This window comes from Diadema setosum, chromosome 8 (assembly GCF_964275005.1).
Source record: "Diadema setosum chromosome 8, eeDiaSeto1, whole genome shotgun sequence".
Lineage (NCBI taxonomy): Eukaryota > Metazoa > Echinodermata > Echinoidea > Diadematoida > Diadematidae > Diadema > Diadema setosum.
In genome coordinates this window covers 18434501-18453096 of record NC_092692.1, presented here as the reverse complement: position 1 = coordinate 18453096, position 18596 = coordinate 18434501, and the positions used below count along the sequence as shown (strand labels likewise).

At 37.1% G+C, this 18596-nt stretch overlaps 1 protein-coding gene across 1 annotated transcript; it reads left to right on the top strand.

The window, feature by feature from the left end:
* Window positions 1-472: 472 nt before the first annotated feature.
* On the top strand, window positions 473-18596 carry LOC140231999 (cerebellar degeneration-related protein 2-like). Its single transcript, XM_072312150.1, has 4 exons — window positions 473-585; window positions 11345-11457; window positions 16552-16700; window positions 17245-18596. The coding sequence occupies exons 1-4, from the start codon at window positions 498-500 to the stop codon at window positions 18248-18250; spliced, it is 1356 nt and encodes a 451-aa protein (XP_072168251.1). The 5' UTR covers window positions 473-497; the 3' UTR covers window positions 18251-18596.

The window sequence follows — 18596 nt, the reverse complement described above, 5'->3', positions numbered from 1 at the left end:
CTAAAGAAGGTGCATGCGTCATCCAACGTGGCCGTCGAATGAATGAGTGCTTACGACGTTTATCGTCAAGAATAACTTGATACAGGATTGTATGCTGTGTGTGTAGGTATCAGGAGGATCCACTCTCTATGCGCCGACAACCCGGTGAGTGTGTGGGTTGGAGAAGGACGCACTGTTGTGACACGGAGTTCCCCTGGCCGCTCCGGCGGATGTTACCGTATGGGCCCAACAACAGTGCAGTGGTCGTAAATGCGACAGGAGAGATATAGTGTTGCCCGTAGTGTTGCCGTTGGCTGTAAGAAAAAGACATGAAGCCAAGGACAAGGTGATGATAATGATGCAGACTCAATTTTGCGGAGTATAAAGTGAAATCGAATACAGAACTGACGAAGCGCGAACAACGTCGAAGAAAGAGGGGTGACTGGAGTGCAGTAACTACAAATACTTTGATCTAGTACAAGTGTACAGTTTTAGCTGTGAATGTATTTGACAAGACAATGTTTGCAAGATCCAAGATGCCTTTTGGGATGGACGACTATACGATGGTAGAGGACGAAGACGCACCGGACGGCTGGTATGAAAACGGTAAGATAACACCATATAATGTAACTGTAAGTGGCATATCAGGCAGTAAAATAATACTGGTAAGATATGTGTGTCCGAAGAACGTGAAATGACCCTGTGGTCCTGCTGTTGTAATTCATACTCCAAAGAGGAGTGTTATAGGCGTGTGTATATCACATGTATGATGGTGGGGGGTAGGATAGATGCTTCCAACAGAGATAGACTCGAAATTTGTAAATACGATCGAGACTATGCTATTGTCTTCACATGTTTACGACAAATATCAATGTCCCCTGGCCCTGTACCAACCCGTTGGCTGGCCTTGCAGCCCATGAAGTAGGGGATACACTTGACTGGGATTTGATAATGCAGATTCTAATGATCAGATATGGGAGTACAAACTTCGCTGCTGTGTTTACAATTCAGATATGCATGAATTTCACTGTCCTTATTTCAAGTTTTTATTTTACGAGTTTAGTTGCAATATTTTGCAATGCAAAATTTTACAATGGACTTGATGTTGATCACAGAAGGTGAAGTGTGTGTGCCTTTAAAGTTATAATCTACAAATCTGTATTTTAAACTCCATTGATTGATCCTTCGACAGATGTACATTTAATTTTATTTCATTTCATTTATAATCACTCATTATTCCAACATAAAAATCCACAGAACAACTAAAAAACAAAAACATAGGGTATTCTAAATATGTCGAAATATAGGATTTTTTATAATCACAGTACAGATGTATGAAGGATCTATATCATAATTTATAATCAGTTTTTATTTTTGTTTGTTTTGTTTTGTTTTTGCTGTGAAGAAAAGGGAGTAGTCCAATATGAATGACATCTAGTGTGGTTAACAGACCAAGATTGATATTTTGAGATTTTGCAAACAATCAGATACATTGTCTGTGCAACACCTGTGAAAAGATTGATGAAAATGACATCATGATTTTGGGGTAGAATATATCCCTTTGTAGGATCCTCTACAGTTAGATCTTCATTTTGGTCTTATTCAAAAATTGTCTGTAATCTGAGATGTGTATGTACACATACATGATTGAAGCTAAAGCTTTGACTGACTGAAATAGAATTTCCTCCAGTTGTTGGTAGTGGCCAGGGTGCATTTACTTCCATGCTGTTGTACTGATTTTAGAGAATAAAAGAATCACCTCTTGTTCGATGGATATTTTGTTTTTATGAGTTGCCAAGATCGAAACTGTGGAGGGATTTTGAGGACACACCAATAACAGGTTTTTAGGATGAGAGAGGGAGAGAGAGAAAGAGAGAGTGTGTGTGAGACGGATGTTGACACCGCATTTACTGTACTGAGAAGGTTGCTGAATTTGCACATCATGTTGAGGGATTTACGTCTCACATGAGCCATTCAACAGCTGTACACTGCACTGACTCATGAATTAAAATCCTACAAGTACATGTAGTCATTTTGTGTCCAGAGATCCACACTGGCAACTCACTTTGTTTAAAGGCATTATTTACCATTTGCAGATGAAGCAAAAACCCAACTTTAGTGCTTCAAAATAGTTCTAAAATGTGATTTAGGAATAGAAAAACCAATGTAAAAAATTTGAATCAGTATAATCGATGTTAAGTAGCCTATTGGTAAAAATGCAAAATGTTATTTAGTTAAATAGTAAAAATGTTTCTAGACTAAACCATCTACAGTTATGGTTTGATGGGAAAACAGTGATATCTTGTTATACTTTTAATAGGCTTTACTACAATTTATTTTACATGGTAGGATGTTTTGTGATACAACTGACATACACATGATGCATCAAATGTGATATCTCGAACATTTTTTAAATCATTGCTCCCAATGGTAAACAGTACCTTTAACACATATTCCCAACTTCAACACATTTTGTAGAGTACACTTGTCATCCACATGATTGATAAAGAATGAGTGGAAAGGAAATTCTTGCTTTACATGAACAGTTACTGTTTGGGATACGGTACTGTCTTGATAATGATAGCGTCCTTGAAGGTTGGCTTGTATGAAGAAATCAAGGTTTCGCTTTGGGGTTGACATTCATTTTGGTTTTTTTTTATTCAGAGTCCTCATGAATTTTAGCGTGTTTTGTATCATACACTGACATTCATTGCTATCAAATCATTATTTCATCTGTCACCTTTGATCTCAAAATACTACAAAACAATTCATTATCCTGGCAAATCACATTAGCCAGACAAGTTTTTTTGGTAAAGCTTTCTGATATACTGTACGAGCTGAAATTTTCGCGTACAGATATTTTCGCGAATTGCTACTTGGAGGACATTTTCGCGTCTTGTTAATTTCGCGGTTGCGAGGGTCTAACTGAACTTAGTTATTCATGCGTTGTTATTTTTGCGTGTTGTTATTTCCGCGGTTCAAATGCGATTCGCGAAATTCGCGAAAATAAAACCACCGCGAAAATTTCAGCTCGTACAGTACTGCAAGCAAATTCCAAATGGTGTAAGGAGAATTTTAAGCCCGTCCGAGTAGTACTATGTTTTAGCTTTAAGGTCCATCTAAACCAACTGTGTGAACAGTTTTAGAATACATCCTGTTAAAGGCTGAGGACAGGAAGGCATTCTAGTAATGGTGTCCCGTTAAAGGCCCCTAAGCGGAGAGTTATCATTGCATTTCAGGAAGGGGCCCCTTTATCATGATGATGCTGTGATTTATAGCAATCCTTTGCTGGTATCATATAGAATTTCATTATGGAGATGGTTGTCACACCATGTCAGCAAGCACATCCATTGATGGGGGTACACATGCTGTGATGCATGTAGGTATTCCCCTAGCATGTACTTTTCTTAGTAATGTTGGTATCCAAAAAATGTAGAGCTCTCACGTAATGAGAGCCTGAAGTAAAACAACCACATTGGCAGAGCGGAGTTATGGCACTTGAGTGTAATATCATGATGGTATGCTATTGTGAGCTGTTGAGTATAAAAAAAAGAGAATGATTTTCAAGCTAGAGTTTCTTTCTCAAAGTTGTTTTTCATATTCGTACATTTAACTTGGCCTTGTGCTGAGCTTTGTCAGATAATAAGTTCACTTCAAGAAATATAAGCAGGCACCTGCAAAATTTATGTTGAGGTGTATGTAGATTAAGTGTCAAAAATTAATAAATTGACAATTTGTTGTTACTCCTTTTGTTCTTCTTCTATCAACGAAAGTGTGACTCATCTGGTAACTTGACTTCACTGAGCTTAAATGTCAGTAATGCTAGGCTTTTCAATCAAAATGTTCATAAGCTGTAAGATGTGTATGAATGATTGAAAAAACTCTTTCTTTTCCATCAATTCCCCACAGTCAGTGCCCGAAACTGATCACTGTAAAAAAGCCGCTGAACTACAATCTGTATCAATATAGCCACCAGCTTGTTCATTTTCTCGGCAGCGAATCGTCTGCAGGAGCCATCCACATAGCTTCACATTGATGACGATGTCATTTGGGGACAATCATATAAATGCTGCAATCAATCATTCATTATCCATCCTGCAAGAATACCATAAAAGCACCCAGCCACTTGAACTCTATGTACTGAGTCATCGCATAATGTGTTTGCAGACTGCCTGCCTCAGATATCTTATATCTTTATTGCACTCATGTGTGTGTGTGTGTGTGTGTGTGTGTATGAATTTATTCATGGTAGGAAATATTGTTTGCAGAAAGAATTGGAGCATATGATTGCATTTCTATCGCACCTGTTCCACACTGTTCGATGACCACTTCAAAGGCATCCACCTGCTACGTAAGAACCATTCTAGCCATACAGGTTTGCGTCATCCCTCTTCCCACTATCGGCCGAATGTTCAGACTTCAATGGTAACAGTGTACGTCTATGACACACTGTTCAGTGGCTGAAGTGATACACTGATGATGTGTAGAGCAACAGCGACATTGCACATTAAATTGTGCAGTGTAAAGCAAATTTCTGCATTTATTTTTGATAACAGACAATAAAGTACATGTACCTTGAATCCTTGAAAAATCATTCTCATTTTTTCCACAAAATTGTGAGAGTTTGTGTGCCAGAACACATTGCTTGAACAGTATAATCTCCTTAATTCTCATATTCTTATTGCTTCTTGCATGATGTCTCAGTTGAAACTGTCCTTCCGTAACCCACTTACACTGTACAGCGTATGTTGGAAGCAAATGAAAGTTAATAGATAAGTGAAAGTCTGTACTATCGCAGTTCTGGATATAACCTTAAAACCTGATTAAAAACAAACCCAGATATTTAAATATGGCCGATATCAACTTGTACATGTATGGGGGCATTATGTCTCCACACAGCTAAACTACATGAACCACATGCAGATGTATTGAATGTCACAAGTGTAGGGTTCGTGATAATTATTATCTTGTCTTACACTCACTTAGGTGAAGCATAGTGTTTCAGTTGTGTAAATTCTGTTATGTACTTAAATACATGGGTTGTATTTCATCCTTGGAAATAAAATTGAAACAAGTAAACCTGAAATCTGATAAATGATGACACTAAAGATCTGCAGAAAGTGAAAGATGCTTAATATTAATAGCTTGTTTTGAAGCGTGGCGAAAGTGTCATTAAACAAATGATTAATAGTTTCTTTATTATGATTATCAGATTGTTATATGTAGAGCTGAAGAATTAACACTGTATTGATGAAAAAATTATCAAACAAGACATTATACTGTGAAAGGTTCTATTCTAAGTGTATTGCATTCTTTGTTTATTGATCATTAAAGGGAAGATAAACCCCAAGAGCAATGTGGATTGAGTGAAAGCAACAACATTAGTAGAACACATCAGTGAAAGTTTGAAGAAAATCGGACAATCGATGCAAAAGTTATGAATTTTTAAAGTTTTGATGAGGAGACTACTAGAGGTTATGACGTATGAGTGGACAACAATACCAAGAAAATATAAAGACAATTCTGCAAAAATCCATTTTTCATGAAAATTACAAATTCCATCAACTTGATGTTGACATATGTTAAGGGTAGCAATTATTCCCCCTGCTTTCTGAAAGCGGTTGGTCCATTGCTCTTTCATAATTCTAGAAAAGTGAATTTTTGTTGAATTTCCTTTATATTTTCTTTGTATTGTTGTCCACTCATACGTCATATCCTCTAGTAGTCTCCTCCTCCAGCGGTTCCAACACCAAAACTTTAAAAATTCATAACTTTTGCATCGATTGTCCGATTTTCCTCAAACTTTCACTGATGTGTTCTACTAATGTTGCTGCTTTCACTCAATCCACATTGTTCTTTGGGTTTTCCTTCCCTTTAACCAATGAGGTGGGCTTGCACTGAGTTGCTCTTGAGAAAAATACAAGCACATTTATCTTAGCTAAGGAGGATCCGAGACATGTTGATGGAATTAATGTTCAAAGGGTTCCTTCCGTTTCCCCAAGTCTGCTAGTGCTAATCCAGTCACACTTGTGGGGATGACTCCTGTGGTGTTCGTGAAAACCAGCTGAATGATGATTCATACTTTATGTTTGCTCATTTTTTTTAGTCAAATGAATCCTGGAAAGGGGGAATTTGAGATCTTTGAAGGGGAAAATTAGCTGAGAATATGAAGTCTTTGGTCTCCCAAATGTGTACTCTCTCTACATGTTGCTTAGGTACAAACAGCATAACACAAGATTTCTTGACTTGTTATTAAATTGCAGATGTAGTGTATTTGCCATACAATTTGTAATGAAAATGAGGATAAGATGGCTAGATACATGTATGGTTTGTTAATTCTAATGTAGCACATCTTTAAAACAATGTGGGATATTATATCCTGCAATGTATATTGTACAGAGACAGAATATTGATTCATTATTTAGTAAATATCACATATATTATTACCATTCGATGTTATTCCAAATTTCTGTTTTATTATGCTGTATATTTTGCAGTGCTTCTTTGTTCCTCAAATTTTAGTGTCGACTGGTAGTATTAGCAAGATTAAAATCTATTTTGATTATTGCCTCCCGCAACACAATGTGCTGTACATTCTCTCCAGAATGGGAACTCACTAAGTTTTCTCATGAAAAGGGATAATACTTATCATTCTTACTCCAACATATTGGTTCTCATTTATGAATTTGACAACTCAAAATATGCCTTTTGAATCCTTACAAATCGTAATCCATGGTGGCATACTTTATGTACGGCAATTTATGCCCATTTGCATAATTTGTATTATGATGATGATGTATGAAATGTGATCTGGGTAATTGTTGCTAGTGATTGTCTACTGATTACCTAACTAGAGCGTTCTGAAAGGAAATGTTCGATTAAATCTCTTGGCTCAGCATGATAATAGAGGCAGTTGTGAAACATGTGTTGTGTGTGGGTTAAAAGCTGTTACGTGGTAAAGCCAGTGTGACGTGAAAACGCCCGCTGATGGAAGTGTAGCTGCAACTCTGACTGGTTGTTAGTTCGTGCCGCTCACTTTGTGCATCTAAGATAGAAAATACTGAAATTGAAAGTGTCCCAATTTGAATTGGGACATCCTGCATTCCAGTGAAATCCGTTGGCATTCTTAATTCTCGAGGAAGTTACCACAAGGTCTGACTAGGGAAACACCATCCAGTTCAAGGAAGTTGTGCATCATTGTGTACTAAAGGCGAGGAGGAATGCATGTCTACAATTTGTTCGAAATGACATCAAATGTCTCAATGATTTGGCCTTTTAGTGCTACTACTCGACTAGCACACAAACAAATTGTCTGCAGCGTTAGTTCCCATAGGTGGACTACAAATCTCACTGTTTCTTCAGCACTGAGCACGAGGTTGCACAAACTTCGGTTTTTTTGTTTGATCCAAAGCAATTGTTTTAAAGAAAAAATTTTGCAATTTGCATCAACATTTCCTTTGTAGGAGATGCTATCAAATTATATTATTATTATATGCAAATTTTGAAGAAATTGGTAGATATGACAAGGTTCGTCGAAGGAGGTCACATGCTTAAGTTTGAAAACATACTTGCAGCCTCGTCTTTATGCAATTGAATGATGAGGAACAATATCCAATGGAAAGTATGGTCATGGCCTTGAATCTCAGCAAATATGTTTTACAGATTTGGATTTTTCTATTTCACTGTGTAAATTTGCAAAGATTTCTGGGCAGAGTATTACTCCTTTGTGTGGGATTGATATATCATAGAAATAATTGAGCTTGAAGGAGAAAAAAAAAGTCCTAGATGTTCATGCAAGAAAGATTTTGATTATTTCTCTTAAATCCTACGCAAACAGACTCATTGTCAAAATTTTCTGATAACTACTTTTGTACAGTAACCTTTTTGTGTTTGATGAGCCGTGAAATTCACATTGGTTTGCGGTTAAAGGACAAGTTAACCTTCATTAACATAAGGATTGAGAGAATGCAGCAATATTTATTGTAGAACACATCAGTGAAAGTTTGAGGAAAATTGGACAGTCGGTGCAAAAGTTATGAATTTTTAAAATTTTTGTGTTGGAACCGCTGGATGAGGAGACTACTAAGGCTTGTGATGTTATATGAGTACAACAGTGTAAAGAAAATGTAAAGAAAATTCAACATATTATTTTCACTTTTTTTGCATGATAAAAGAGCACTTGACTTGCCTCTTTCTAAAGGCAATGGGAATAATATATTACCCATAACGTATGTCAGTAACGAGTCAAGGGAATGTGTACTTTTTTTCAAAAGATGAAATTTTGTGAAATTCTCTTTATATTTTCCTTATATTGTTGTACGCATGTGACATCATACACTGCAGTAGTCTTCTCATCCAGCGGTGACTGCACAAAAACTTCAAAAATTCATAACTTTTGAACGGATTGTCCGATTTTCCTCAAACTTTCAATGGTGTGTTCTACTAATATTGCTTCTCACAATCCTTATGTTAATGAAGGTGAACTTGTCCTTTAAAGCACCTTTCCCACCTTCTTAACATGTATTGTATGTACAACCTACATTCCGTGTTTATTAAAAGTCTGTGTACTGTCCTTCTACTCTATAAAGTGTGCTGTCTAATGAGATTCATTTGGCCTGCAACCAACCTAGTGCATAGGGAAAAAGGAGAGTAGAAACTAGCTACTGAGATTTAAAGGACAAGTTCACCTTCATATACATGTGGAATGAGTTATGAATTTTAAAGTGTCTGGAAGGGAAAATATAAAGAGAATTTCACAAATTTTGAATTTTCGAAAAAAGTGCACATTTCCTCGACTTGTCGCTGTCGTATGTTAAGGGTAATATTATGCCCCCTTCCTTCTGAAAGAGGCAAGTCAAGGGTTCTTTTATTATGCGAGAAAAGTGAAAATATGTTGATTTTTTTTTAATGGTTTCTTTATATCGTTGTACACATGACATCACAGACTGTAGTAGTCTTCTCGTCCAGCAGTGACAGAGGTGAAACTTCAAAAATTCAATGGTTTTAACTGGTTGTCCAATTTTCCTCAAACCCTCATTGATGTGTTCTACTAATATTGTTGCATTCACTCAATCCACATGTCTATGAAGGTGGACTTGTCCTTTAAAAAAAATAGAACAAATAAATCATTTGTCCTCTACTTTAACAGATACCAATATGAAAAAAGAGACAAAGTCCACTTAATCGTATGCATTACAAAGAAGGATCAATACATCTCACAGAACCTGAAATACAATCATACATATACTTGCATGTGTACTTTCCAAATTTCCTCAAATTTATAATCCACCCAGTCCCCCAGTGTGCAAATGAAGGCTGTGCTACATTTCAAATACTTTCAGTACTGAATGAGTCAAAATTATTATCCCGGGCAATCAAGAATGAATAAAAATTCATTTGCCGTTGGGTAGCCACAAAAATTTGGTGATCATAGATGAGCAAAAGAATGGCTACCAGTGTTACTAAAATATGTATGACATTACTACATGCTCTTGTACATATGTTGACTAATATGTTTCATTGAAACTACTGTGTGAAATGATACAACAGTGCTTTGCTCTGACATACTAGATATTGATTGCATTGCAAACACAGATGACGTGCATATCAATTCTTTTTTGTTTGTTATTCATGTGAGGTGTATTGACAATAACGATTTGAATATTTTTTTTCCTCATTATCAATTGCAAACCTTCTAGCTATGAGTATCTAGAATATTCTGTATTCGCAGACATTGGCTCAAATGCTCTCAAGTCCTATAGCTTTTCTTCCATGAACCTGTACCGTTTTGACAAAACATATCATGCATGTAGACTGATCATATCAAATGATGAGTTGTTTGTTTACCATAACTTTTGATTAGTTAATGTGCAAGACTTAGGAAATAAATTACAGCAAGGAACAAGGATTATTAGTACCGGTACAGTGAACTACGTTGTAACCCCTGATGTAGTTTTCCTGTTGGTGTTGCAGTGAAACATCAATTTGTTTGTTTGTTTGTAGCTTTTTGAGAGTTCATTTTTGCTGTGTGTTGGGAACAGTATTTCCCTGCAAAACCAGGCTTTTAGGGATATGAGGGAAGGTCAAATTGTTTTTGGGGGATAGATACAGAGTTTGTGTATAAAGAATGAATTTTGTACACATTGAGTAAGGAAATGTCTCGACCAGACTTACTATTTGTACATGCTTTTAAAATAGGGAATAAATGTTGACCTACACACATGGAAAAGAATGGACCATCAAGGAAAATTAGTTTATGACCATTCTGAATTATGTTTTATACACTTTTAGTAGTTCTATGTTATTGCACGTAAAAATGTGGCATCTTACTATAAATTAAAGCCTTTATCATATTTAGACTGACTTTGTATCAAAACAGCTTGTATGGTAATGAAGCTTGTTTTTGAAATAGGGTCTAAGCTTGCCAGATGCATCTTCACTGGCTCAAAAATGAATTTGAGGTTATTGCTGGCTGGGAGATGTGGTTGAATAGAAGCTAAAGGGATTTATTGTGGTCATTATGTTATTTTGACAGTACTGATGATAGAAGTGATGATGACGGCAGTGGTTCGATGATATCATGATGATAAAATGATGGGTTAGTAATGATGATTTGGTCACGATGAGATATTTGATGGTGATGATGGTAGTGTCGATGATATACAGTGATGATGATAACAATAATGAATTCTTGTTTTGATAGTGATGATCAGATTATGTTTTGATGGGGATTATGATTCAATTCAAGTCAAGTCAATTCAAAGTTGATGGTGGTGATTAGATGATGTTTTGGTGATGATGATGATTATGAGATGATGTTTGATGATGCTGTTGCTGATGAGATGATGTTTTGATAGTGATAGTGATGGTGAACTGATGTGTTTATGGTGATGATGAGATGTTTTGATGGTGATGGATGATGCAATATGATGTTTCAATGGTGATGATAATGGGGATTGTGAGATGTTGTTTTGGTGGTGATGATGATGATGATGGCAATGATAAGATGTTTTGATGTTGATTATGATGTTGATGAATATGAGATGATGTTGACAATGCTGCTGATGCTGATGCTGATGAAATGTTTCTGATGATAATAATGATGGCGATGATGAGGATGGTGGTTATACTGGTAGTAATGATAATGACAAAATTGCTAGCAGCAATGATGGTGGTGATAACAATGGTGTTAATAGTGATGATTTAATGACCATTAATGAGGTGGAGGAGTTGGAGGAGAATAAGTATTGTGGTTGTAATGTTGTTGGTTCTAATTGTGGTAATTATGTGATGATGGTGACGATGATAATCATGATAATGATGAAAATGATCAAGAGGATGATGATATTTTTGTGCATCCCCACAGACCTGCACCTGGCAGCAGAGCTAGGCAAGACCCTCCTAGAGCGGAACAAGGAGCTGGAAGCAAGTCTCTTGGAGTCTCAGCAGCACAATGAGGAGCAGGCAATGCAGATTGTGGTATGGAGTCTTTTTTTTATAGTCATAAGTCTTTAATATGACCTGTGTTAAAGGAACAATGGTATAGTTTCAGTTCAGATGGGGCTTCAGGTTTTGAACCTTTTTTTAATGATAATTTTATGAGATAATGAGTAAACCTCCTATGAAATATGTAAGAATGCATAATTCTATTAAAGAGGAATTCAGAATATATTTGATAAAAATTGGTTTTGAAATGGCTGAGATATCCAAAATAAAGCTATCCTAATGAAATTTGGGACTCGCCTTTTATTAGTATTGCTTTGATTTACTTTGTTTTGTATATCTCAGCCATTTCAAAACTGATTTTCATCAAATAAACTTTGAATTCCTCATGGAATTATATGCTTTTTAACATTCATAAAGTGGTTTCTAAGTACCTTACAAAGTTTGAAGCTGAATCCTCATCTCATCCAATACTATACCATCCCTTTAAATCTATCTTCACGTGAATTTATGTGAAATCCATTTGCTTCTAAAGGTGAAGTAAATACTTAGCTGTAGAAGTATGTAGATATCTTCAGTCCACATAAGATTATATAGTTGTCAGTATGAATAATAATAATGAGATCAACACATAAATATCTTTTCGGTATGAAAGGAAAATCCACAGAATTCAGTGCTCCTGAATTTTCTCTTAAAAAACTTGTGACATGATTTTAAAGCTTGATGTCTAGTACAAAAGTACATTCCGCAAGGGAGTTACAAAGAGCATGCAACTTCACTCTAAAGAGGAAAAAGACAAAATGAAAAGCTGTCCAACGTTAGATGTCCTACAGCCTCCGTTTGGTACGAATAGTGGGTTTGTGTACACAGATCCCTGCTACGAAACGTGTAGCCTTACGTCTGTGCTTTATTTTTACATGCCCTTCGTCCATCCCTCCTTTATTCATCAATAGATCTGTCAATATATCCCTCCCCCCTCACTGACGCAATGTAAATATCATCTCCTTTTAATAGCAGTCCACTCTTCCTCGAACGATATTTTAGCGATTGCTGAATTTACATGTACAATGGTCATTTCCAGTCAGTCTGTACCGCATGTATTGGGCCTTATGCGATTCCCTCATTAATTATAGCACCATTCACATTGTACATGAAGTGTACAGTGTGGGTTCCCAGTTTAAAGAGGAAGATATACTCAAGTGCTGTCAAACATTCCAAGAGGCCACTCAAGATGTTCTCTGTAAATAGATCCAGACCAGGGTTCATTTCAGTTTCCGTATCATAGTCTTTGCTCTTCAAGCTGATTTGTGCTATTATTCTCTGACATTGTGTCTGGAATTTCATCTTAGCCACATGAAAGCCTGTCAAGCAGGCAATGCACATCTGTCAATTCAATCTTAAAAAAAACCAAGAATTTTGTTTTTCTCAATCCTTTGGGATTTTGTGCTGTGGGGTTTTCTTGCCAATTGGAACTCAAAGCACACTAAGGGTTAAGTTGTTACTTATTTCATAATGAGTTTATTTTCCTGTTGTGATATGTAGTTTTTGATGTTGTCTTTCATAAAACAATTTTGTGAGGGTCTAAAAGGAATTGAGAATTAATTAGTACATTCTGACTCTGCAACTTACATTGCAGCATATCGCAAGAAGTGCTGATAATGGGAATTTAGCCAAGTGGACTACATGAGCTACAGACTCTAGGTTGCAATAGATCCCTTGAAATCAAAAAAAATAAAATAAAATAAAAAACCCTGAAAATGCAAGCAGATGCAAACGTACAATCAAATAAACAAAAACTGTCCACAGCCAGAAGATATTTATACTCCCAAACCAAAATTTGGCACTTCTTACATGTACACACACACACACACACACACACACACACACACACACACACACACACACACAAGTACTGAATTATGGCAAACTACATGTAATGTAAGAACCAGGGTGTTATCCCAGACTAGGAGATGACATGCCTAGCTCCTAGATCAGAGCTAAGGTCACGGTCCCCATAGTGTCAAAGGTCATCCCTATTGGGATTGTAGAGACAGTAGCATGGTATTAAATACCCTGGAGAACTCACGATTAGCTTTCCAATCCCATCTGTTACCATACATGATGGCAATAACACCTTGCAGTCTAACTCTATTCGCAGCCAGAAGCCAGAGCCAAGTTTATAGTGTACAAAAGCAACAGCAGTTTGTGGCAGAAGGCACAATAAGGAATAATAGTGAAACCTCAAATCTGCCTAGCTGTATAATAAAATTCTGTACATTTTTTGTGTAGTGCATCTTGATGAACAGATTATTATTTAGCTGCAGAACAATCAAATGTTTGGGTGTCTGAGCAGGCAATCAATTTCTGGTACAATGTTTGTACATTGAAAGTTCTGATAACACATTCAAAACAATCTAAATTGAGGCAGAATAATAAATGACATAAATAATAAATGACTGCTGTATACATTTATATCTCAATTTCAGACATCTTCCCCAGTTTCAGTCAGCAGACTGAAGAGAGCAACCAGTTTTCTTTGACTGCCAGTATTTGTTGTTTTAGAGATCACTAACTCCTGGGGCCCGTTTCATAAGACTTGTCATCAGTGACAAGTTGTCATAGATGTGACAAGCTACTGAAATCCTTGCATCTGATTGGCTGGGAGCAAATTTGTCATAGAAATGTGGCAGTTGTCACTGATGACAAGTTTTATGAAACGGGCCCCGAAATTACAGAATGCTACAAATAATGTCTTACCTTGATATAACACCTGTGTCAAATTTATGCAAAAAAAAAAAAAATTATAATAATAAAGCCCACTGAAAGCATAGAATTTTTAGACAGACATATATGACTTTTAATGATATATAAAAACTTTTAAAATCTAGATTTGCTTGACATATATTTTCTTTTTTGTTGTTGTGTGAATATGATAACATTTGATTGCCATTCATGATACAATCAACATTCAATAGTGTTTGTGCCCTGTTGTGTAATCACATTCAATGGTCATCCAAAATGATATGTTAGCTGTAGTGATGAATATACTAGGGCAATATCAAAGTTGCATAGAAGTCTGCTTGCCAACTTGTTCACATCTTGCTACACAATTCATACATCAATTTATACATCTTAAAACTTGATAGGACAGATGTCTTGAATAGTGCCTGTCATCTGTTACCTATTACCATACGCACTTTGGTTCCATTTGTCAGATGTTCTCCCCTGGACAACACAAGCCCAGCGCGGCGTGAGATAAGGTATCCTCGCTAAGCAAACAGGGCAGGACATATCATACCGTTTTGCACAGGTTGTATTGGAACATGCTTGTGTACATGGCAAAGGTCAAATTGCTTCTGAAATAACCAGTGGAAATTAAACATGCAAATTGCAGCTATGTCTATTTGTGAGTAGTAGGAAGAATGATAAAATAATGTAGTACAAATCGTGTACCTATAGATTTGGGAACAATATATTGTTTTAGAGAAGACAGAAGTTTTTAATTGAAATATATAAAAATATGATGTAGGGTAAACCTTGTACAGAAAGCAGTGTCTCAGCTTGCAGATTCTGGGATATATGGTCTCTATGGGGAAGATCTGTAGTTGATGTACACAAAGCCCTTAATGTACTAGATTCAGGGAAGTGTTTAAAATGGAGGAGAAACTAATTGCTCTCCATTGATGCCATGATAGACACTGCCGAGAAATAGTGGTACTGGTACTACCAAGATACTTTAGATTAAAGAGTGCATTAGAATTGAATCAAGAACCAGCACTCTGTCAGCAGAAAGGACCTCCCCTGCTGCAGTTCGCTCTCTCTTTCAGTGTGCTAGCAACAGTGAATGTACTTTATTTGAAAGATCAGATAGGAATGTACATGGCAGATCTTAACATTATTAAACGTACATGTGCAAATGTGCTGGCCATGGACAAGTGGGAAGATATTTCAGGAGGATGTAATTTCAGTTCATTATGATGGTGCATTATGAGAAGAACAGAAATTTAAAATAACTTAATTTTTTTTTTCCTACACTGTTCTCAACATATTCCAGTTCATTCAAGATATTATGTTAAAATGATACAGTTTCTAATTCAAGTAAAAACTTTTTCTTCGTCTCCAAATTTTATCTTGGAGGTAGATTGGCACAGAGCATGGGATCAGAGCATATAGATATCCCATATTGCTGTAGAACCCAAATGTGTGTTTACATAGATTACAAGGAGTTTCCACTCCTTTTTTTCCTTGCTAGCATATTACATTCATTGTGTTGTGCAGCATTCAGGATAGATTTCAAATCTACTCATGGAATAGATGCTGATAAGCTGGCCACATACTCGAACTAACCACATACAGGCAGGCTGTAAATGGCAGTTGCAGTATTTGCTCATGCCCCATTGTGACATTCCTTGGCTAGCTGTCATCTCTAGGATACAAATATATTACTCTAGATAGTGACATCATGCTTTTTTATGAATCAAAATGACAAACAAATACAAACAAATAAACCTAGGATGGCATTTTGCTCATTCACATCATGTGCAATCATAGTTTATAGGTCATTTCACAATGAAAAATCAGATACTCTCATGACATTATGTGCTAGTTAACTTTTCCATTGCAAGTTTCACTGGATAAAGATGCTTTTGGAATGAAAATGTCTCAGAGATAAGCAGGAGATGAGTGATTATCTGAGGGAAGTTTTTAAGAATAAAGACTGGCTTACTTTCAAGGTATGCCTTATTATTATGCATAGTGTACATGTACCCTTTGGTGGTTTGAGGTAAAATTGTACCCATGTCTTTTGATTGTCATTGAGCAACCAGTAGATGACTTTAGCAAGATTGCAAGAATGCAAGTATTTTGATTAGTATTATCTTTTTTATTTGCTAAAGTTGTGAAATATCACTTTCCATAAATATTCAGTACTTCTGGAATTTACTCATGCTGTACAAAATTTAGGCACAGTACGTAGCTTTACCTCAATAGCAACTTGATGCCTTGAAATTGAGGGAAACAAGTTCGACTTGTGAAAATGTTTGCTTGTATCATAGACACGCAGCACCATTATGTACTATTGTAGTTATGTTTATACTTTCAAGGCTTCATTCGATATCTTTCTGTATCTAGTACCTGGAGAAACAGCTTCATGTGCTTCGTGATGTCACCGAGTCAAAGGCTCAGATCTACGAGCAGCTAGACTTAAACTCCCAGGAGTTGGAGAAGGAAAATACCCAACTAAAACATGACCTCAAGACAGCTCAGCAGAGGATCCTCAAGTAAGTGCCTATTGTCTAAGTCTAGACTTGTTTCAACAACAGTGATATGTATGGGCAGAAAATTAGTTTGTCTCCAAAAGTTTGGTTCTAGTTGACATGCCGAATAAAGTGTTGACCAGGTTTATAAGCAGTGCTGATCTTTCTTATTATTTTCATGGTAGTTTTTTTTTTCTTTCTTTCATTGATTAGTATTAGAAATGAACATAAGCAATTGCAAAAAAAAAAAAAATATCTTGCTTTAAAATCCAGGTCTTAGTCATTGTGGAAAAGTGAAATGTGTCATGGATTTTGTAATTGACCAACTCTCAGCATTTTACTCATTGTTATTGTGTAAATTTGAAGTGTCATTTGACAGAAAATATATAAATGTTTATACTTTAAAAATCTAGAGTCCTGTTCCTGTCAGTTGCAAACATTTCCTTGGAATAAAAAAATAAAAAGCCTGTTCTTTTGTGTTGTGATTTACACTTCGGAGATTGTGCTAGCATACTTGTTAAACAGGTTGTATGTTTTGTAAATATACTTCCTCGTTTTCTGTTCCCAGGATAAATGAATCCATAGATCACCTAGAGTCACAAGTCCATGAACAGCAGTCTGTCATAGACCAGCTGAGGGCAGCAGAGAAGGAGCGTCTGAGAGAGGGCAGGCGCCAGCAGCGAGCCCATGAGGCTCTCAACCTCAACAACTGGGGTGGGCTCCCTCTGAGAAGGGCCCACAGCTTTGACCTCGGCAAGCCCTCGGCGGAGAGCCTCTACGAGGACGAAATCACCAACCTCCAGCTCAGCATACGGAACCTGAAACACGACATCACACTGAAGGAGCAGAGGGAGAATGAACTGGAGTCGGAAATGGCGGTGTTGGTGCGGGAGAACAAGGCTCTGGAAAATCACAATCGAGAACTTCAGGTGAAGTCGAGAATGGAGGAGATAAAGCGCGACTTCCACTCCCTGGACAATGTGAACGAAGCGGTGTGTAAGTACTGTGATAGCATGATCAATCTAGCAGATGAAGACAAAGTAACCGAGCAGGAGAAAGCTTCGCCCAAACAGGACGATGAGCTGAGGCGTCATGGTAGTTTGGAACTCAAGCCCATCGCTGAGGAGCTCCACCCGGAAACGAAGTGCCCTCTTCCGAATCATGACCTGATCAACCCCAAATCAGATGGGGTGTCCCTCCTGGGCGAGATCGATGCCCAGTACCACAATCTCATGGACAAGTACAACACGTTGCTCACGCGCAGTCGCAGCACGTCCTTCCACGAATCTGGGGGCCGGTCCAGGACCAACAGCCTCCGGCGCAAGACGGCAGATGGCTCCGCCCAAGAGGCCACGCCCGGTCTCAGTAAGTCTTCTAGCATGGGGAAACTCAGCACCTCCCCCGTCACGTCGAGTGCCTCATATCAGGAGTCAGCATGTCCTGTCGACGTCCACTTTGAGTCGGGACCACCGGAGTACAAGATCCTCTTCAAGAAGATCTATGAGGTGCTTCACAGACCACTCAAACTCCATCAGAAGAACAAAAAGCCTCCGGGGGATGACAAGAATCAATGATTCAAGATTTGATGAACATTCTTCCACATTTTTAAACAGTGCTGACTGAACTTGTATCTCATTTAAGTTATCTTGCCAAGAATACGGAGAAAGAAACAAAAAAAAGGAAGCAAAGTTTGTAATATGTGCAAGTTTAGAAGGGTTGAAAGTACGTTGATGTAAATACCACTATCTATGTGTCTCTTTTCCATTCAGAAATGTTATTTCTGTGTTGTTTTATTGCATGAGTTTTAGGTGTGTGCTGAAAAAGAAAAATAATTGCATTCCCATTTTTATTTTCAAAGGACTCGAGTGTCAGCTGTTTCTAGAAGAAGTTATATTTCATCTTTTTGATTTACTGTGAATA